A 22261-nucleotide genomic window follows, 5' to 3' on the forward strand; every position below is an offset into this window, starting at 1 on the left:
AAGAGAGAAAGCAAGTCACCAGGTTTGGGACTCGAACCACTGTCAGCCATGTGGGAGTTCAGTGCCCTTAACCACCACGCCACCTGCCAGCCCCAAGAGAGAGGTTTTTGCTATAGAATGTGTGCACACACTGGGGAGACGGAGACAGAAAAAGAATGAGAACTCATCTCCCAAGGGGAGGATAATCACACTGAAATCCCTTCTTCATTCTCCTCTTGGGACTTTGGGCCTGTACTCACATGTGCCCAGCTTAAGTTTCAAGTCTCTGGGTGCAGGACTCAAACTGTGGTTTGAGTGGTTAAGGCCATATGGGAATCCAATGCCTTAACCACTATGCCACCGACTGGACCTGAATGACTTCATTATTTATTTGAACATCAAATACAAATAAATAATTTGGTGGATATTTTGCCAACCTTTATTCATACAAAAATCATTTCAAATATATTTTAAAATTTCGTCATCATCAAATATTTATAAAGTAGAACAATAGAACATATTTTTATTTAACAATTTGTCATTTGACATATAACTTTTAAGCATGTAGACATATGCTATGCAAGCTTCCAGTTGTGTGCCCACTCAGGGCTCTTTAAATGTTAGGAGTTGGCCTTCCTTCAGCCCAGGTTGTTGGTGGCTTCCTGCTATAAACTTCCTGTTGCCTGATTGGTTTCTTGGTCCTTCCAACGCTCTCTAATTTGGCAAAAACATCTGGCACAAAGCAATACATGTGTATTTTCCTATGTTCCTTTTTTTCCATGAGAGGTAAAGTTACACATTGAATAGTGTCTCTCAAAAAAAAAAAAAAATGATATGTACATCTGTCCTAACTCCCAGTATCTCAGAATGTGACTTTATTTAAAAAATGTCATCGTAGATATGATTAGTTAAGATGAAATCATGCTGTATTAGGGTAGATACCATAATCCAATATGACCGTTGTCCTAATTAGAAGAGGAGAAATGGAGAAAGAGTGGGAGGGATGTGCAGAGGGAGAGGATGTGAAGACACAGGAGAGAAGGCGGTCATATGACGAGAGGCAGAGATTAGAGTGAGGAAACATCCTTAAGTCAAGGAGTGGCAAGGACTGCCACAGACTCTGGAAGCTTGATGAGGCCAGGAATCTTCCCTTCCAGATTTCAGAGGGGCATGGTCCTGCCAACACCTTGACACATTTCCTAAGTTCAAAGACCCAGAGTTTATGGTCCTTTGTTGCACCAGCCCTAGGGAATGAGTATGGGTAGCCCACTAACTCCAGATATTCTTGCCTTTGTGCAGACGTTTCTACAGGCTAGAAACCTAGAAGTGCATCTGCATGTCTTTTTCACCTTAGCAGCTTCTTTGAATTGCCGTCCCGAGGGAGTGGCTGTGCCAGTTCACACCCCTACCAGAAGTGCACGGCAGCACGTTTCTCTGTGCCCCAGTCAGCACGCGACATGAATGGACTTGTACGCTTTTTTCCCATCTTATGGGTGAAAAGCTGTACTTTTCTAAAATTTGTATTCCTTAAATTACTATTGAGGTTGAGTTATTTCATATGTTAATTTCCATTTAAATGTCTTTTTCTGTATATTGTCTTTTTATAAACTTTGCCCATGTTTCTTTTTATAAACGTTGCCCATGTTTCTGGTAGGATAAAACATGAGTTTGAACTATTTTTTTAGGTAGGAGATGATATTATTCATGTTAAACTATTCCTAGTTTAGGAAGAGCTTTTACATATCAAGAATATTTGTTGGGCTTAATTGGTTGTCTTTTCAGCATCTAGTGAGGTGATCAAATGATATTTATTTGACCTATTGATATGAGGCACCTGTAATTGTAAGAACTTTAAAAAGCAGAGCAATTAAATATCTCATGGGCAATAGGAATGATGCCAATGTGGGGATTTTAAAAACATGTTCAGAGGATGTATTTGAGAGAGTGTGGAGGTCAGTTTTAGAAAACAAGTTGAAACCTTAGGCAGGGTCTCTTAGGGATATAAGGGCTTGAGTATAGGCAATATGAAACTACTGAAGAATTTTTGAATAAAGGATAACGTTTTTTGTTATTACTTTTGCTGTAGGGTATATGTGCTTTCACTGGAGAAAGACAGAGAGAGAGAGAGAGTGAGAGAGAAAGAGAGAGAAAGTGAGAAATCACCCTTACATTGGATGGCCATGCCACAGTCCTTTCTCATCCATTCTCCTCTTAGGATTTGGGGTACACACACAAACACATGCACACACACATGCACCCTGCATATTTCCCAAGCTTCTAGGTCTAGGACTTTAACCATGAAATCAGTCATATGGGATTTAGCTGCTTTAACCAGCACACCACTGGCCTGGCCCATTGAAAAAAGTTTGTTTACTTAATTCTTCCATGAGAAAGAGACAAGAGGGAGAGAGAGTGAGACAGTGAGATACCTTCAAGAGGATCTCACGTGAAACCCCTCCCCTTAAGCCTTTCAGCCAGCCAGGTTCAGGAGCACGTACCCATGCCCACCTTGTACAGGTTCACCCTGGGAGCCAAGCCTCCAATCTTCCGGAGACTTCCAGCATTACAGAGCCTCGTACCATCTCTACAGTGGTGGGGTTAGATGACTGTGGAATTTAAGATGATTAATATGGTGGTATAGTGGAAGAAGAAAAAAAGTAGAAGCAAGGAGAGGGCATATATGTCTAGGGGTGACCTTTTCTAGAGTGACTTTAATGTGGAAGAAAAGAAGGAAGATAAGTAAACTATCATGGCTCTCTGATGAAGAGGTAGAAGGAAGGTCTTCATGAGGAAAGAAGTGTATACATTTAAGCATAAATATTAATTTGTTGCAGACTTGAGGGACTCTGTCAGGAGGGTCAAAGCTCAAATTAACTATTGTATTACAAATGATACTAACTCTGCAAGAATTATGAAAACAGAAAGAATATGTTGGGAGCCTTTACTCTGGACACATGATATAATATTGATGTTGAGAGAAAAGGAAAATATACCTCATTAAATTTTATTTTGATTCCAATTAACATGTCAAGGAGAGGGATTTTCAGACTGAAGGTGGGGTATAAGGTGGAACAAATATGGTAACAGCAGATAATTCAGAATGGGTGAAGAAATTGTAGGAAAGTATGGTTTAGGTGAACTGTATTTCAGTATTTTTTTTTAAGGGGCACATATATGTGAACAAATGGAATTTGAAATTTCAAGAGTGTACTTTTCACAGACTGCAAATCAGTGATCTGAATTAGGATTCGAGGGCAAGATCCTAGGATAGCCTAAGAAGGGAATGATTTTATGGGCTCCTGGAAGAGGAAATGAAGATCAGAAACAGGACACACTGATCAGAGTTTTTTTCTTCATAAGTTCCATGGCTTAGATAAAGGCAGTAGCACCTAAAAGGAGCACTAAGAGCCAGGTGTTGGAAACTAGAGAAGAGCAAACAAAGAAAGCATGAACTGGGGCCATTTAGCCTGGAGGAGAGAAGGCTTGGGAAGAACATGACGGTTATCCTGGAAGGACACGGGTCAGGCATTATCTGTGGGCATGTGGAAGGCAAAAGCAAAGGCCAGTGGGTAGCAGCAGCAGGGCCTAGGGTGAGGCTCAGCATAGGAAAGAACTCTCCAAGCTCTTCCACTGCGCTCATTCACCGTTAGGGCAATACTCCAGGAGAAATTCATGTATTGTTGTGTAGTTGACTCGAAAGTTCCTTCTGATTTTGAGATTTCTATGTTCCGGGGCGGTGTTGGCACAAACAGAAAGGGAAGGGGTGGAGGCATGGAGATAGGAATGCTGTTGGTAACAGAGAGAATTGGAAGAAGACAGAGGGAAGAAATCTAAATTACTAATTAAAAAAAATCTACAGAAAGAATCCACCATCTTCTTAGCCTGGAGGACCACGGCCATCCCCAAATGGCATAGGGCTGCCCAAAACAATTATACCTCAAAAGAGGCCTCTAAGCAATGTCTTCCATTGGATTTGGGGGATTTCATCAAGGGTAAGAATTCCAAAATAGAATTTTAATAATGTTCAGAAAAGAGAAGGGCTGTGCACCATTTGGACCCCTTCTTCAAACTGGACCCAAATCACAAGACTGTGGACCATGGAGTGGGCAAGTCACAGCCAGGGAAGCAGGCCTAAGGCACAGGCCAACAAAAAGTTTTTTAAAAGGCAAAGAACAAGGAAGGTGGAATAATAGAAGCCAGAAGAAAGATAAGGACAAAGCGAACAGGCACATCGTTGCTTCTGGACAGCTGCCTGGGCTGCTGAGGGCCTCTAGGGCACCTCCTCCAGGTGGTTCTTAGGAGAGAGGAGAGCTGGGAACCAGGAGACAGGCTGGGATGCTGGCTGTGCCTGGACTTCCTGAGTGACCTTGGGGATGTCATGTCACTTCTCTAATCCGTCCGTCTTATCAAATGCAGGTACCCTATCAGCCTAAAAGTGCCCTGGGCTTTAGGAAGAAAACAGCTTCAGAAATTCAAGATGCTGCATGCATGTGCGAGCTTACTTGTTTCCTACTTCCAAGGGGAGGGAGGACTGATAAGAGGAGGGCAGAAGGGAAGGAGAGAAGACACTGGCCAAAGCTTGGCTCTGCTTTAACACCCCAAGGAACCCCGAGTGTGAGATCCAGCAAAGGCCATATGCCTGCAGCCCCCTAGGCCAGCCAGGTAGCCAAGAACCACCTCCTCAGGCTCTGCCGACCGGGTCACCAAATCCCATTGCAGAATCCAGAGGCGAAAAGCAAGGCACGCCCCTCCCCCACTAGATGGCACTGAAACGCCTAGTTTGCGATTTTCAAAATGCAGGAAGGAGAAAAAAGACAAAAAGAATATGGTGGAGGTGCGCTGATTTTGGCTCACAAGCTCCGTTGTGCAAAGCAGGGTGCTGGGTATTCTTCATTTCCCTAGGGCAGCTCTTCACCCGGCAGTGCGGAAGCTGGACTTTGGAGAGAGGGTGAAAATGAGGCGTGAGCGTTAGAGTGAAAAATCCAGCGTTTGAAGCTGGGAGGGAGGTTCCCAGCCTTTGCGGCGTTGTCTCACGTGAGCAAAGCGGGTGGCGGTAGTGGTGGGGCGGTTGGGAAGAAGCGGCTCACTCCAGGCCCACCTGCTTAAGGCCTGGGATTCCAGAGCCCCTGCAAATCTACCCCCCACACATCAAGACAAATCCCACACCCAGATTTCCTCTAGCCCCACCTGCTTTTCTCCCAGCGCGAGCCACCGAGTGTGAAAACGACTCCCCTCCATTAAAATTCTCTTCGTCTTGTCTTGAATGAATCAGTGAAATTTGTGCTTTATTTTTCTGCGCAGGAGGGAGGGCAGGTGGGGGGCAGATGTAGGGGTAGGGGCTGATGTTCGGCTCGGGGCTGGGCTGAGGCAGGCAGTGCTAACCGCGCGACCGCTCTCTGTTCAGCTCAGGTTGAAACGCCTGTAGCCAGCGAGGTATCGCCTGTAGCTTTCAGAGAAAACAAAGATCAGGAGCAGCCCGACAGCTGTTACCCTAATCAGGGGCGCAGGGAGCTCGCTCAGCCCTTTTGCAAGCCAAGTCCGCAATAAGCGGTCTTTTCTTTAACGCACTGTGGTGGATTTGAGGTTGAAAAGAAAGAGGAAATATAGGCTACACCTCTAAATTTATAATAATGCATGTAAGCATGCTACATACCACATGTATGTATATGTGCATAAATACGAATGGGGTTGAACATCTATTTATATGGCACCATTGACTTGCCTGGTCAAAGAAGGCTTAGATACTTGTGCCTGGGAAATGGTACGGTTTTTCTTTAAGGAGGCTAGAAAAATAAGAGATGAGGCTCACGTTGCACGGATGACATCACTGGCTTTTGGCTGCGCGCTCCGTGTTCTCGTCTGTGGGTTTTAGCCAAGGCTGCAGCGCCCGGCGCCTCAGCGAGCTAGCGAGCGCGACAGCGGCTTCCTCCCGCGCCCGCACCCGGGCGATGCGATTTCCCGAGCCCTCTGGGCGCAGGCTGGACTTTGACTCCTCGCGGGCCCAGGCCAAGCCTGTGAGGCCTCTGAACCACCGTGGCTAGAGGGAGGAAGGGAGGAGAAAGCCGAGCGACCCAGCCTCCCTCCCCCACCTCGCCCCATTCACCTCGGCGACCACCTCGCACCCGGAGCCTGGTTGTGGGACGCCGAGGTCGGGACAGGATTCTTTGCTAGCCGCTGAGTGAGCCTGCATCTCGGCGTCTGGGTGGGCTGCGAAGATGATGGTGCAGTCTGAGAGCGGCTGACCCCAGTTGGGCAAAGCAGACCCGGTGCTCGAGTGACAAGGCTCAGGTGGCGGGAGAAGGGGCGGTTGTCTTGACCGGCTGCGGCGGAGGTTTTCCTCGGTGCCTGCAGCATTTTCTTTGCACTTAGGCAGCACACTCCTGGGGCTACCCAGAGCCAGATGAACTGAGGCGGAGACGACGCGGGAGAGCGGGTCTGAAGGCGCCCGGGTGGACACTCCTCTAGAAAGAAGACGGCTGTAGGGAGAGCGGCATGACGCCCCAGGGGCTGGCGGCTGGGCTGGCGGCGCGCGGAGACGGCGCGACCTGTCCATGGTGTTGAAAGCGCCTTGCGCCCAGATCCGAGCGCCCGCGCTGTGCGTCCTGCACGGCGCGCCCTCCACGGTGCAGCGGGTCCTGCACAGCCGCCAGCTGCCGCCCGGTCTTGGCAAACCCCGGGCCAGGACTGGTCCCGTAGTGCTGCTTGGATGACCGCGCAGTCGGTCCCAGGTGCCTCCTGAATGGCGACGCAGGAGGCAGGCGACAGGGAAGCTCGCGAGGAAAGGTCAGCTGAGACCGTGCGTCCGCAGGGAGCCCGCCTCTGAGCGCTGCGCGCCGGCCAGAAGGAGCAGGGACCTGCTGGTGACTAGAACACGGAGATTTTTAAAAGACTCGACTCAGAGAGGAAGAACATTTTTGGGTTCGCGCCCCGGATCTTCACCTGCAGACCGGAAGGGAGAGTCCCTGAGCGGGAGACCCGGGAGGTACTCAGGGCAACCTGTCTTGGCGACTGGAGGCTGCTTCCTTCGCTGGTTGGCCGCATCGGGGTCTTTGGGTTCGGCCTGTCTTCGAGCAGCTCCTCCTAACATCTCTCCCCGGCCAAAGCCAAGCGAGTCGGTCCAGTAGCCACGCGGCACAAAGAGACCCCAGTAAGCTTCACCGCAGTCGCGGGCACTTGGTGTTCAGCTTGTCACCCGAGGGCCGTGGCGCGCGAAGCCAGGCTGCGCGCGGAGGCGGCGGGTTCTGAGCAGTCGCTTCCTGCCGGGCGGAGAGGGGGCGGAGGCGGCTGTGTCGAGCTTGCCGCCGCCGGAGGCTGCTCCTAGCCCAGGAGGATCTCCAGGAGCTTGGGGGCGCCTCTCCGGATCAGAACTTTTTAGGTTGCCGGCCCCTATCCTTGCAGCCTCCGGGCCACGCACCTGTAGGCCGGGGCCGAGGAGGCGCCGCTGCGCGAGATCCCTTCCTGACCCCCCCGCGCCCCGCCGCTTTGTTCCGGGCGCGCGGAGGGAAGGCGAGGCTGCGGCGGATCATGCCCATGGTGTAGCCGCCCAGCGGAGGCATGGCTGCCGGAAGGTTACTGCTCTACACGGGCCTGTCGCTAGCGCTCTGCGCCCTGGGCATGCTGGCCGTGGCCATCTGCTCCGACCACTGGTACGAGACGGACGCCAGGAAGCACAGGGACAGGTGCAAGGCCTTCAACACCCGCCGCGTCGACCCGGGATTCATTTACAACAACAATAACAACTTGCCGCCCGGGGGGAGCCGCTCGCGCCTGGACCGCTGGGAGGGCAAACTCCTCCGGGCCCGGAATCGCCGGCAGCTCTTCGCCATGAGCCCCGCGGATGAGTGCAGCCGGCAGTACAACTCCACCAACATGGGCCTGTGGAGGAAGTGCCACCGGCAGGGCTTCGACCCAGAGATCGCAGCCCTCATTCGGAAAGGTAAGTGCGAGGCGTGGCGCTGCGGAGAGCCCGGCGCCTCTAGGCCCGCAGCCTTTCCCCGGGCACAGCCTCTCAGATCTAAGGGCGGTCGGGTTTTCCAGGCCTGGCCCAGCCTCCGAGTGGCCAGAACTTGCTTCTTGAATAATTGTTAATGAAGCGTGGTGGAGGCTTAACTCTCTCCCAGGCCTCTCTTGTCTTGTGCTTGCGTGCTGGGATTTGCATGGATATTCAAGTCCAGGGATTTCTATTTTTTTTTTCATCCAGGATAATGCTTCATGGGCCTCTGAGAAGGATGGGGATCTATAATGTGCTGCTTGCGCCTAAGGGAAGCCCTTTAAGAGTGATAGGTCAGGGTTAGATGCACTTAATTTTACTTAATTTTAATTTTACTTTAAGTTTACTCTTTGTTTTAGATGTCAGTCAAGGGACATGGGGGGCACATCTCCCACAGAAGACCTTGTCCAAACCGGAAACATTTGCTGAGTGCTATGCCATACTAGGGATGGTGCAGGCACTGGTCATACAAACATCAGTAACACACAACCCTTGCCTCAGAGCTGCCAGTAGCATCGTGTCACAATGTTTAATTTCTCCTTTTGAGAAAGTGGTTGACAAAAGTGACTTATGTGCACTGAATATTAGCAGGGTCTAATAAGTACCAAAGGAGTATTATAGTTCTTCAGGTAACACCAAAGTGGATAATTCAGAGAAGAAAAACATTATTTTCAGAAAATTTCTACAAAAAATACCCAAGGTATAGCTACCCAAATAAAAAACAAACTGCATTTGCTAGTGATCAAAATATACTTGATACTTTAATATAATCACATAATTTTTAAAAATCTGCTTATCTGGTGCAGTTTGCCAATTTTGTATGGTTTATATTTTAGGGACCATCCTGTTCCGTCAACCCACTGAAATATTGTTTGAAAGTGTATTAACATTGCATTGAAGAAAAAAAAAATGTCCCTTTTGGAGGCTGCATTTTGAGAAGGGCTGCAGATTTTATGAGTCTTTTTTTTTCCCCACCTATATTTCGTTCTCTTTAACTATTAAATGGTAATGCCAGGGTGACCATGACACTGTTATTTGCAAAGTGCTTTGAGGCAGGACATAAAGCATTTCTTAATGTCTCTTAGTATGGTGCTGCAAGGCTTGCTACCATTTTAAAATCCAATGTGAGAACTGATGCTGTTCTTTGATTTATAAAAGTGTTGAAATTGATCAGAAAAAAAATCAATACTTTGGAATAAAAAGTCAATTATTTAAGATTGGCAAGCAGTGCATACAATCTTAGAGGCCAGCTCAGATTTAGGTGAGGTAGGTCCAGAGAGAATCCATCTTAGTGTTTGTTTTGTACCTTCTTTAGAATGACTAGGGATTTTAGCTGATTTAGTTACGGGTGTGCTAATACTATAGGCCGCCTGTCTGCTTCATGATTAGGTTTTTATTAGAGCAGGTGACCCCAGTTGGAGCTCTCTAACTTTGTAAAAGATGAACAGGATATTAAGGGATTCCAAAAAAGAGCAACTTGGGCTTGGCTTTAGAAGTAGAATAAGCTTTTGACAACAAGTGACTCTACAGCAGTTTTTAGGTTCTCAGATTCATACAGTGTAACTCTATGGATCATTTTCTGCTTTCTTTAAAATGCAAAATGGTAGGAAGTTAGCTGAAATGTGAGGGGGAATTCACAGGAGTAATGACTGATAAACATTGGCAGGATTTGCTTAAGGACATTGTTGAGTTTTCTTCCTTGAATGCCTTCTGGAACAAGACAGGTATGTTTCTGCCTGGTATTCGTTAACACCACTTAGAAAAAGGGCATGGAATCCATGGCTTCTGAGGGTTCCATTTGGGGCTTTGATTCCATGTTGCTCTGCTTGGCAATCTGAGGAGAAAGGTTGACTTGGTCTGTGCACCAGAGGGGATTGGTTACCATGGTGACATGTTCTTCCGGTGAAGCTGGAAACACGGTGACAGGGAAAGGGACAGGGGAAGAATGTACAACATTTTGACTTTGTATTGACTGAGTTTTAATTGCAGCAACAGAAAATGGACATAGCACAGCGGGGGGATTGAATACACTGATACCTAGAGTTGGCAGGGTATTGTATTTCACTTGAACTAATGGAAATGCTGTTCCCCATCACCCAAAATACAGCAATCACTGTCAGCTGCAAGCACCCGCTTACCAGGGCCGTTTCTGTCCATTTGACATTCTCGTTAGGTATTAGTGAGATAGATGGCAGGCTGGCCTTACAAATCTTGAGGGACTTAAGGTCACTATCTTCATTTTTAACTTCAAAACACAATCTTTGAAAACCAGATCTTCCTTTCTAAGCAGAGTTCAACATTTTTGGAAATAGGTGCATTTACCTAGTAGAATTCACAGGCAATTTCAATAACATAAAATATAATCTCTGGTCTTAATTGTTGTTCTTAGATGGGCAGATTTTTTAAATAAAGAAGTTAAAAAAGCAAGATGGATATTCCTATTCTTAAGTTTAGGGCATCTTAGAGAAAGGTATTTATGTTACATTATTCATTTGAAGACATCAAAAGATGTCTTAGACATTGGTCTTTTTGGAAACATCGATTTAGATTAAAATTCTGGGAGATATGTGGAGAAAGGGCTTATCTTAGAGGTTTATCTAAATGATCATATAGTAATAGACTTGAAGAACGGAGCCATTTGTTAAATTGATGCTCATTACATGAAAATGTACTGTTTGCATACTTGAATGTAAAACAAAACCTATTTAATAACAGAAGCCAAAATTATATCTTATTTTAAGATAAAGTCCTTTGGATTAATGTTCTTTCTGAAATGTTCTTCCTTGATATTCTGCTGCCATGACTGTATCCACAAGTATGTGTTTCTGACCACTGTGTACGGTTTGGTTTATATTATTAAATTGTAAGCTCCTGGAGGGCAGGAAAGAAAATCATTTGTAAAGTACATTCACCAGATGCTTGGTACTTGGGAAATATCTTATACCAATTAGGATCACAGAAACAAATTTATTCATTGAGAACCTATTCTAATCATTGGAGTACTTGTGTGGTAATCCCAATAAAAGATTTGTTAGAAAATTAGTATTGAAATGAACTGGGCCCAGCCACAGTGGTGCATGCTGCTGAGATGCTGTGCTCTATAGGTTGAGACCACATGGGAGGCCTGGTTTGACTCTCGGTCCAACATGAAGACTGGGTGTGGTGCTGCATGCCTGTAGTTCCAGCTTGGTGTGTGTGTGTGGGGGGGTGGGGGCCTGAGGCAGGAGGACTAATGGCAAAAGAAATTGGTGGTCCAAAAAACAAAAAAAGGAAGCAGTATGGTTTATCAACTCAATAGTGTAGCAAATGCTAAATAATATACCACAACCACAGGAAGATTCTTGAGCAAAAGCTTTGCCAATTCTTTTTGGGTAGCATATGGCATTGAACAAACACGCAGTGATTATTTTTTATGTCAGATGAGGTTTTAATTATTTCCTTCTGGGAGGCAGGATTGGATAGGAGGGTGTGGTTAGGGTAGGTTGCTTTGAAAAATTCCCACTGGACTGTGTCTTGTCTTTTTTCATTAAAACCTCATCCATGCTCCATAGTAAGTCACTGTAGACATTGGCGACAGACAAATCAATGGCAAGATCTGTTTCTGAAATCTGAGAGACTTCCAGACCCTAAAGAGAACATCTATAGGTAGGATTTTGTTCCAAGTAACAGAATCTAAGGGACATTTATAGTCTCTGGTTTGTACTGAAATATTATATTGCTGTGGTTTGAAATACCTAGACTTGCAACTGATACTCTAAGAACTTATTATTTGAAAACTTGCCTTATAATTGATTTTGACCTAAATGGTTCCATAATCAGAGTAGTTGTCAATACTCCCAAAATTATTATAATTAATTAAAAAAATTTGCAAGAGGGTGCATGTTCTTGCCAGAGAGAGAGACTGAGAGAGAGAGAGAGTATGAAAGAGGAGAGAGAGAGAGAACGAGGGAATGGAAGAGTACCCCTACAGAGCATGGCCATGCCTCAAGCCCTTCTCTTCCATTTCTCTTTCTCTTTTGGGGGTTTTGGGCATGTACACATACACACATACCCAGCATGTTTCTCAAGTCACCAGGTCTGGGACTCCAGCCACGTAGTCAGTCATGTGGGATCCAGCTGCCTCAACCACCCTGCCATAGGCTGCCCCCCCCCATATTATTTTAATAATACTTCAAAATCAACAATTATTTACCACACATATATTATGTGATAGGCACATATTACTAAGCTGAAAGGATGAATAAGATCTAGCCTTCAAAATCCTCATAGTTTGTCAGTGACACAGAGAATGAGTGATAACTATAGGATGGTAAGAACAGCAACAGAACCAGATGCAGAGAAACACAGAGCAGACAGTGGTCAACCGAGTTGGCAGTGGGGTGAGGGAAGAGAGGAAGGGTTAGGGAAAGTTGTCCTGAGAAATAGCATCCGAATAGGATATTGATGAGGTGTGCAGGTAGATGGGGAGGAAGGGCAATCAGACAAAGGAGTCAGAGCCTGCAGCACCAAGGATGTGTGAAACAGCACCGGGCCTTGGGAGTTGCTGGCTTCTGGGGCAAAGGAGAAGATCAGAGCAGGAGCTGGAGAGCAGGTACCTACAGTTTAGGAGCTTGTATATCAGATTTCTTCAGCCACGCAGACCAATAGGGAAGCCACTAGCCATATGTACCTATTTAAAATGAAAGTAACCCAAATTAACTAAAATTAAAAATTCATTCTCCTTAGTTGCATTGGCCACATTACAAACGCCCAGTAGCGATAGAGAGCCAGTGAGTATTGTATTGTATGGTGCACATTGCAGTGAACATTCCCAGGATCATAGAAGATTCCACTGGATAGCACTACATGGAGCCTATAGTCTCTGAAAAGATTGAGAACACACTTCATTTCAAATGAAGCTAATTTAATGGGATTAAATTTAAAGTATATTATTCTACCCTATAAGAAACTTTGTTACTTGAATGTTTTAGGCAGAAGGTCTTAGTTCATGGTCAACTATGTAACATAAGTCTATATTTTATTAACTTCTATCATTGACTCATACAATTCTCACACATTTCTCTCTTTTCTTTTTTTTCCTTCTCTCTAACTCCTTTAAGAATAACTTGCAGGGCCAATAGGTAGTGTGGTGGTGGTGGTGGTGGGGGGTGCTGGACTCCCACATGGCTGACCATGGCTCATGTCCTGGACTTGGTGACTTGAAAACATACCGGGCATGTGTGCATGTGTGCCCAAAATCCCAGGAAGAAGAGGGATGGCAGCATGGCCATCTCCCCAGGGGGTGATTTCTCACTTTTCCTCTCACTCTCTCTCTCTGTCTCTCTCTTCACTGGTGCTGGCAAGTGCGTATGCCCTATGGCAAAAAGAACCCTCCCCCACACCAAAAAAAAAAAAAAAACTTGCAAAATTGACTGCAGAGAAAAAAATTAATGCTAACAATAGCCAAACTTGATGTCAGGTACTCTTCTAAAAGCTTTGTATGAATTAACTAATTGATTGCTCATCATAATCCTGTGAGATGGGTATTGTGAATATTATTATTATCTTTTAAAGAATAATGGAATTTTATTTATCATTATTTTATAATTTCCTACAGAGTACATGTGCTCACCAGAGAGAGAGAGAAAAAGAAAAAGGGAAAGTGAGAAAGCAAGTCACCAGGTCCAGGATTCAAAATGTGGTTGAGGTGACCATGAACTAGGACCTTCTGTTCACCACCTCAACCACTATGCCACCTGCTGGCCTCGTCAATATTATTTTTAATTTTCATTATACAGTTGAGGGAACTGAGGCACATATAGGTCAAATAAGTTGTTATGAAATGGAGGTATGAGGATTTGAATTATGACTCAGGTTTGGGAACGCACCCATTGCATCACTGTCAGCAAAGCATTTGTTGGAGTCAGGGGAGGTGGAGAAGAGATTGGTATATTGAGTCCTCAAACTGGAAACAACAACAACAACAACAAAAGGAAGTAGTAATTTGAGAATCTCAATTCTAAACTAATGCGATTAGATGGTTCAGATATCTTGCTCACATACCTTGTTTTGCTACCCACCGACTAAAGCTCAAACATATTTTTTCACATAATATTTGAGTCTTTACCTTGCTTACTGTGGTAATGTTGAAGTTGGGGACATTAAAGATGTATTCATTCATTCAACAGATATTTATTGAGGGTTTGGTATCAGGTCCAGCGTTGGATGAAATGTAGTTACATTCCAGGGAGAGAGACTGACAATAAATAAAAACCTATGGAATAAAAATAATATCAAATAACCTAATCAATATAGAATATGGCACAAGGTAGTGAGTGCCAGGACGCGTCTTCATCCTCAGGAAGCACAATGGGGAAGAATGATAAGTGAGTCAAAAAATGAAATCATTTCATTAGTTTTAGTATTATACAGGCAGGCTTTGGGTGCTATAAATGAGTATCAGTGGGCAAGCGTAGACTGGAGAAGTTCAGATTTCATGAGCCGAGGGGCTTCACAGGCTGGATTTCTCACTGCAGTCTGTCTTGAACCCTACATTCCTGGAGGTCAAGCATTATTTAATTTCTAAAATGCATACTACGTTCTGTACTTAGTAGGTCCTAAGAAACTCTTTGCTGGGTGATCCAGAACCTTAAATTGAAGGTGTATGTGCTTATAGACCAACACATGCAAATGTACACAGTCTTTATGGAATGCATCTCCTGCACATACCTTATATGCAAAACGTAGATACACTGTTAGTCACACCTCTGCTTCTCCATCACTGTAACGTACTACGGACTAGTGAGAGTAAAGGAAAGGAAGGAGTCCTGTGACTCTGGGTAAATGAACAGGTGGGGACAGAGACTGGTTCTGTGCACTAGCTTGCGCAGGGCTCTCTGTTAGGTTTGTGGGAGAACAACATAACTGGCTCTTGTCCTAAGGGTACTTACACTCGGACTACAGTTTCCCAAGTTCACTGTCATGTGTTCACATCAGGCTCTTCCTCAGAAGGTCATGTCTGCATCAACTGGTCAGGGAACGCGAGTGAGCAATTTTTATTGAGTCAACAAAATCAAGAGCCTTATTTCTCTTCCAGAAGGTCAGTTTATTTATTCTTTTACTGTAGGGTCGGTAAGGATCAATTAGAGGATCGATCCTGTATATTCTACTTGAGATTGCCAGTTAAAAATATTTTCTCCCTCTCTGCTCTCAGGAGGTAACCTGGGCCCTCAGGCAGAGTGCTGAGCACAGACTGTGTTAGTTTGACCCTTTCCTGCAAACACCACACATATTTACATCTAGAGGTTAGACCTTAGAGTCACAGGTGCTTATTCAGTGGTTAGATATTTTTATAACTTATTGCCCCAAACAATATACAGAGAGAGGAAAGTGGATGAATAGGTGGGAAGATTAGTCTTATATCTTGATTGGATGGCTGCTATTTTTGAGAGAATGCATGCATTTTAAAAGAGAATTTTGGGGGCTGGCAGGTGATGTGGTGGTTAAAGGCACTGGAGGCCAACATGGCCGACTGTGGTTCGAGTCCTAGACCTGGCAGGTTGCTTTCTCACTTTCCCTTTCTGTCTCTCTCTGGTCAAATAAAAATAAAAATAATAATAACAAATGAAATAAGTAAATAAGTAAATAAATCATTCTTTAAAAAGAAGTGATAATTTTGTTTTGTCATATGGAAAGTAATGGGTTTGGATTCTATGAACTCCAAGCTCTTTCGCACTGTCACATTTGATGAGAAATTTGATCTAGGTTATAGAGAGTTGAGAGGATAAAAAGAGGGGAATCGAAGTGGGGGAAGGGAAGAGAGAAAAAGAACAAGGTGGAAAGATAGAGAGAGAGATATTGCTAAAGAGATCATCCCTGGGTGCTAGCGCTAGCTTGTAATAGGTAGAAGTGGAAAACACAGAAGCATTTTTTTTTTTTTTTAGAGAGAGATTTTTGCTATAAGGTGTGCATGCTTGCCAGAGAGACAGAGACAGGGAGATAGAAAGCAAGAAATCCCTCCTCCCCGCCAAAGGAGATAGCCATGCTGCAATCCCCTCTCCTCCATTCTCTTCCCTTTGGGCATACATGCATATGCTCCTGGCATGAGTTTCAAGTTGCCCAGGGTCTAGGACTTGAACTGCAGTCTACTATGTGGGAGTCCAACGAAGTGACCATTATGTCACCTACTGATCCCACAGAGAAGCTAATTTCTTAATTCTTATATAATCATGTAATAAAAACAAACTTTTTTTTTTTTGACTTGAAATGCCATTTTGCAGATTGGGACTTGAAAAATGAAAACCTACCCTAAAGTGGCAATGGATATACAAGAATGTGAATGTACTTAACGCCTCTGAACTGTACCCTTAGAAATGGTTAAAATAGTACATTTTTCGGTATGCCTATTTTACCCTAATTTAAACAAGCCAAAAAATCCACAAATATAATTTAAACAATAGAGAAAGTAACTGGGTCTGTTTAGTGTGTAGAATACTTCATAGGCAAGGCTCTTTATCCATTTGGTACATCTATTGTGCACCTACCATGTGCCAGGCACTAGGCCAAGTATACTTGGGATCTAGAAGTTAGTAAAACAGCCAAAATTCCTACCTCCATAGGGCTTACATTTAAACAGTTTTGAGTATTAGATCCTTTTTCTTTTTCTAAACAAAACTTTTTAAAGGCACCAATAAATGTAACAAGTAAAAGTAATAAATACATACATTTCTTGGGTCATTTAAAAATGATCAGATGGGCCAGCTGGTGTAATGGTAGTTGAAGCAGCTGCATCATGGCTGACTTTGTGACTGTGTCCCAGACCCAGAGGCTTAAAGAAACCTGCTGGGTGCCTGTGTGTGCATGCCCTGAAACCTGAAATGAGAAATGGAGGAGAAGGAATTTCAGCGTGACTATTCCCTAAGGGGAGTGCTTTCTCACTTTCCTTCTCTGCCTCTCTCTGGTGAGTGCATACACCCTCTAGCAAAATCTTAAAAAAAAAAAAAAAAAAAAAAAGATTGAATGATGAAGGACATTTCACTGTACATATTTTCAAAATATCTATTGAGTGCCAGCTGTAGCAAACACATCACTTGGGATGGAAGCGCTTCCTGTCTTCAAGGAGCAAAAGAAGGAAGAGGTGTGTAAGTAGACTAACACATATGAGAGGATTGCAAAACAGTTTGTGGGAAAATGGAATTAAAGCATGAGTTTATTTGAGTGCAAAAACATTTTTGGAATCAAGCACAGGTTTTTTTTTTTTTTTTTTTTCCCCCAAATAGGCATTCTCCATAAACTTTTGAAGACTCCCTGGTATAAGCAACACTTATGTGCTACAAAGCCCTGCGGGGCCAGGAACCCTTTTGGAACAGTCAAGAAAAGCTTTGCAGAAAAAGGGGACATGGTCCTAAAATGCTCCTACAGAGATATCTGTGGATTGATAGGGTGAAATCTTAGTCTTATTGAAAAATTAATTCATTCCCTTTTTTTTTTTTAGAGAGATTTTTGCCATAGGGCATGTGCTCTTGCCAGAGAGACAGAGAGAGACATAGAGATAGAAAGCAAGAAATCACCCCCCAGGGGGAATGATCACATTGCAGTCCCTTCTCCTCCATTCTCCTCTCAGAATCTAGGGCATGTATGCACTTGTACCCAATGTGAGTTTTAAGCTGCTGGGTCCAGGACTTGAACCATGGTTGACTATGTGGGAGTCCAGCAACATAACCATTATGCCATCTGCTGGCCCCAGAAAAATGAATTTATTCTAAGTAATACTTAACTAGTCTGCCTTCCATCATCCATCCTTTGCCCCACCAGACTCTGTCCTCCTCCTGAGAGGTAGTGATTGCTACCATATTTTTCTACATCATATCAGAGATATCCTGATCACAATATTTTAAAATAATAGCAGGTGTAATTATAAGGTAGGCAGTGAACAGATGATTCATGGATAAAAAAATGTTTTTGAATGTGTATTTGTATGCACAGAGATGGCATTTAAAGGATCCTCCAGGAGTCACTAGGAATCAAATACAGGTGATGTTTAGTCTGAGTACAAGCTGCTATTGGCATTTAAAGAAGTTTGACAGATTTGCTGCTTTTATGGGAGACTGCAGTATCTGAATTATTTCAATTGATTTTTTTTTTTTGGCGTCTAAGTATTTTGCCAAGAAAAGGCAATTTACTTTATATTAGGTCATCTTCAGACATTTGTATCATTTCCTGCTTTTTAAAATGTCCTGCTGTTCTATATTCTGAACCTCACTCTGTTTGATACTTTATCTGTTCTAGAGCACTTCTCATTCAGTTTTGCTCTCAATTTCTCTTCATCTTCATAATAGCAATTCTGTTTAGGCAATACAACTCCTATTCCCCGAGGCTCTGGAGTATTTTGCAGACCTGGATAGGGTAGAGCTGTTCTCATTATGAAGAAGCTCTATCCTGTCATGGATGTCAACTGGCAGCACCTGGTGAGCACCTGGATACAATGCTGTGGGGTCGATGGCATGCATACCTAGCAGCCTGGCCCTTCTGCTCCTGGCTGTGTCCTCATGAGCATGAAACTCATCCAGGGATGTCCATGGCAAACTCTTTGTACTAACAAAATAAATAAGGAAACAAGAAGGAAAAACTTAAATGTCCATTAGTATGAAAATGGATAATGAGGTAGGGTATATTCATACAATGCAAACTATTATAATATGTTTAAAAGAAACATAATAGGGACCAGCAGGTGGCTTGGTGGTTAAGACACTGGACTCCACGTGGCTGAACCCAGTTTAAGTCCAGGACTTGGAGGCTTGAAAATCACGCTGAGTTGGGAACCAGCAGTTAGCATAATGGCTATGTCGCTGGACTCCCACGTAGTCGACCGTGGTCCGTGTCCCGGACCTGGTGGCTTAAAACTCACGCCAGGCGTGTGTGTGTGCGTGCGTGCCCAAGATCCCGAGAGGAGAATGGAGGAGAAGGGATTGTGGCGTGACCATCCCCTCTGGGGGGTGATTTCTCGCTTTCTGTCTCTATGTCTCTCTTTGTCTGTCTGGCGAGTGCACACGCCCTATAGCAAAAACCTCTCCAAAAAAAAAAAAAAAAAAAAAGAAAAGAAAAGAAAAAGAAAATCACGCTGAGTGCATGTGCATGTATTCCCAAAATCCCAAAAGGAGAATGGAGGAGAAGGAGGAGAAGCTATTGCAGTATGGCCACCCTCCCGAGGGGTGATTTCTCATTTTCTCTTTCACTATCTCTCTGGCAAGTGCAAGCACCCTATGGCAAAAACCTAAAAAAAAGAAAAAAGAAAAATAAAAGAGCTACATTATTCCCAAATAGATTAAAAAAAGCAAGTTTAAGTGAAAAAAGCAGAGTTGTAGAATGAAGAGTAGGTTGCCATTTTTATGAAGTTCAAATGCAGGTGCAACATTAGATGATATTTACAGAAACGTATTTGCATTGTGGGTATAAAAATATGCACAGGACTAATACACACAAAACGAAGGATGCTGTTCACCTTTCTTAAGAAAGGGAAAGATGTCCACACTCTATGGTAGAGATCAAAATATTGGCGAGCACAAAAGCAGTGAAAATAGCTAGCGATGATAAGAAAGTGTGGAATGGGGTGGAAGAAGAGAAGACTATAGAGAAAAAAAGCAAGAGAACAAATAGAGAGGCATGACATTAGTAGGACACAGATATGGTTTATTACCGGTGGATAATAATGTGTATAGTTTTCTCAACTGAACAGGTCTGAGAAGTATTTCATGTTGGGTAAAGTCTTTTTACAAGCAAGATGATAAATAGTGATTGTTTAAAAATTGGAATAATAATATCGGGAAAAGAATGAAAAGCTATTGGATGATGAAGATGGGGATTTTAATGTCTTTGTATTGGCTGATATGCTTGGTATTCCTTTTGGTAAAAGAAATGTAACACACTGTAAAGTTATATGTGATTCAATGTAATATAAACAAGATTATGATAATAAATAAATAAATAAAAGGAACGGAAAGATGAAAGTAGGAGAGGTGCCAGAGGGCTTCAAAAGCATCGGTTTTATTTTAATTCTTAAAAAAAAAACAAAAGAGATTTGAAGCAAATACAGCACACACATGCACACACACTCCAGCTATATGGAAGATTGTTACGCCTTTGATAAAAAAAAATGATATTTAGACTACTGTTCAGTGTGTAGGGTGCAGATTCCTTAAGGACAATTCTTGGAGAACTTTGAGATGATCTGTGACTGACTTTTGTTAAGTAGTAACAAGAAACGTTTAGAGAATCAGGTGACCCCTAACCAACAATTTTTACAAGTAGCTGCAATGGGGAAGGGTTTAGAGAGAATGTAAGTACTTACATTCTTTTTAATGTGCAGTAAGAAGGTATCAGAGCTTGAAGATGATTGGCTGCCTAGAGAGAGTTTAGTGTACAAGTCGTCTTTCTCCCTTGTTAAATTTATTGTTGCTTGAGGAGAAAAGTCAATATTTCAAGGGCCTAAAAAAAATAAAAAGAAAAAAAAAGATTCCATGGGCCTGGGACCAGCAGTTAGTGTAATGGCTATGTTGCTGGACTCCCATGGAGGAGAAGGGATTGCGGCGTGGCCGTCCCCCTGGGGGGTGATTTCTCGCTTTCTGTCTCTCAGTCTCTCTCTGTCTGTCTGGCGAGTGCACACGCCCTATAGCAAAAACCTCTCCAAAAAAAAAAAAAAAAAGATTCCAAAGGCCAGAAAGTGAAACTAAAATCATCCCTTCCAGGAACCTAATCACGCACTGAACTTTACATAGACAAGGAAGAGAGTCACTAGATACTGACTATGGGGAACAGGCCAGGGATTGAGCACGCGTTTCTCAGAAGGCATTTTAACTCCAAGGGAAGAACTGAGCTTGAACTAGTAAAGAAAAAGGTAAGAACTAATAGAAAAAAAACTAAGATTAATTGTATTCTTATTTAGCAACTTTCATATCACTTTTGAAACCGAATAGGAACATTAATAAAGCTTTATGTAGTTTTGTCTGATGAATAAAGAATATTTATTCTTAAAACCATAAGAAGAACTGCAGTTAAGAACCCCTGTGTTGTCGTCATGAGCTCCTTCCCCCTCTATTGATATAAACTGGAACTAGAACAGAAAAATCTCATTAGAATTTTAGCAAGGGTTCCATTTTTACCTGATAGTGCTTTACAGAACCAAAAAGCTGGGCCTGATGTTAGCAAGGGATCACAAAAGTCCCTAGGGATTTCAGGGTGTTGAAGCGGAATAATGTCCGTGTTCATCTTTCGGTAACCACAGGGCTGGAAGAGATGGCCAGATACAGCCCTGGGCAGACCTGCACTGAGCGATCCCAGGTGGGCGGGCTGCTTTATTCATCATGTTCTGTAGGGAGGTAGACATGACACTTTTCCCCAGATGGATGACTTTCCATGTTGGAAAAGGCTGGCCTCAGTGTCTTCAGTCTTGAAAGGGTTAAAACTCTCCCTTGAGCTTTAGGGATTAGAAAGGGTTAAGTTAGTGTCTCAGTGTCTCCTAGACACTGGGTTGATTCAGTGGATCTCACTAAGCTTAGATATTTTTATTGGAAAGGCCCATCTAAAACTCTCAGGTGCTTCCGACATTCTTTCTCCTTTTTTCTTCCCACGTTAGTCCTTGAATTCATCACAGATGACCGACCTTGTATTTCCTAAATTCTTGCCTTCAGACATAAAGATTATAATATTCATTGACAGTTGCGTCAAAAACTAAGGACAGAGTACATGGTAGACTATGGCAGCCAGATCTATCCAGAGATAACAAGGTAACAGCCCAAGGACCAACAGATATCCTATCCCAGGATCTCCTAATTACCCAGCTATAACTCCTCCCCATAAAAGTTCCCTGCCCTCACCCTTTGGCTGATGCAACTCTCCACATCTGGCCCCTTTCCTATTTTAAAAAGTAAATAAATCCTTTTCTATTTGTGTTTTCTCTGAGTTTGTGAATTCTTTCACAGGCTGCGGCAAAGACCACCCTAACAAGTCTCCTCCTCTCTCTCCCTCTCACACACTTCTCTATAAATGTGTTGCTAACAAGGAAGGAGAGCATGGCCCCTTGTTGTTTTTAGCTGTGGCTTCTCTCCTTGCCTGGCTGGATTCTTTTCCTCTCCAACAACCTTCTGTGTACTTTCAGGTCCCTGCACTATGTTTTCTTTTCTTTCTTTCTTTCTCTCTTTCTTAAAAGAGTTTAAGACTTTAAAAAATTTGTCCTAAAGTCACTGAAGCAAAACTCATGATAAAATATTCTGCTTTCCTTTATAATTCTCCAATGCAGAAAAATCTATTTGTAGGGAA

The 22261-nt window shown here is 43.5% G+C and overlaps 1 protein-coding gene across 2 annotated transcripts in view; it reads left to right on the top strand.

The window, feature by feature from the left end:
- The window catches only part of TMEM178B (transmembrane protein 178B), a 486798-nt gene that overhangs the window by 61501 nt on the left and 403036 nt on the right, over positions 1 to 22261 (top strand). Inside the window, exon 1 of one of the 2 annotated variants that reach the window (XM_006145054.1) lies at positions 7455 to 7915. The exons of the other annotated variant lie outside the window; for it this stretch is intronic. Coding sequence (XP_006145116.1) covers positions 7534 to 7915 — 382 coding nt within the window. The 5' untranslated portion in view covers positions 7455 to 7533. Of the gene's footprint in view, positions 1 to 7454; positions 7916 to 22261 lie in introns of those variants that run through there. 2 annotated transcript variants of the gene reach the window in all.

Source organism: Tupaia chinensis, unplaced genomic scaffold, assembly GCF_000334495.1.
Source record: "Tupaia chinensis unplaced genomic scaffold, TupChi_1.0 Scaffold000140_1, whole genome shotgun sequence".
NCBI lineage: Eukaryota > Metazoa > Chordata > Mammalia > Scandentia > Tupaiidae > Tupaia > Tupaia belangeri.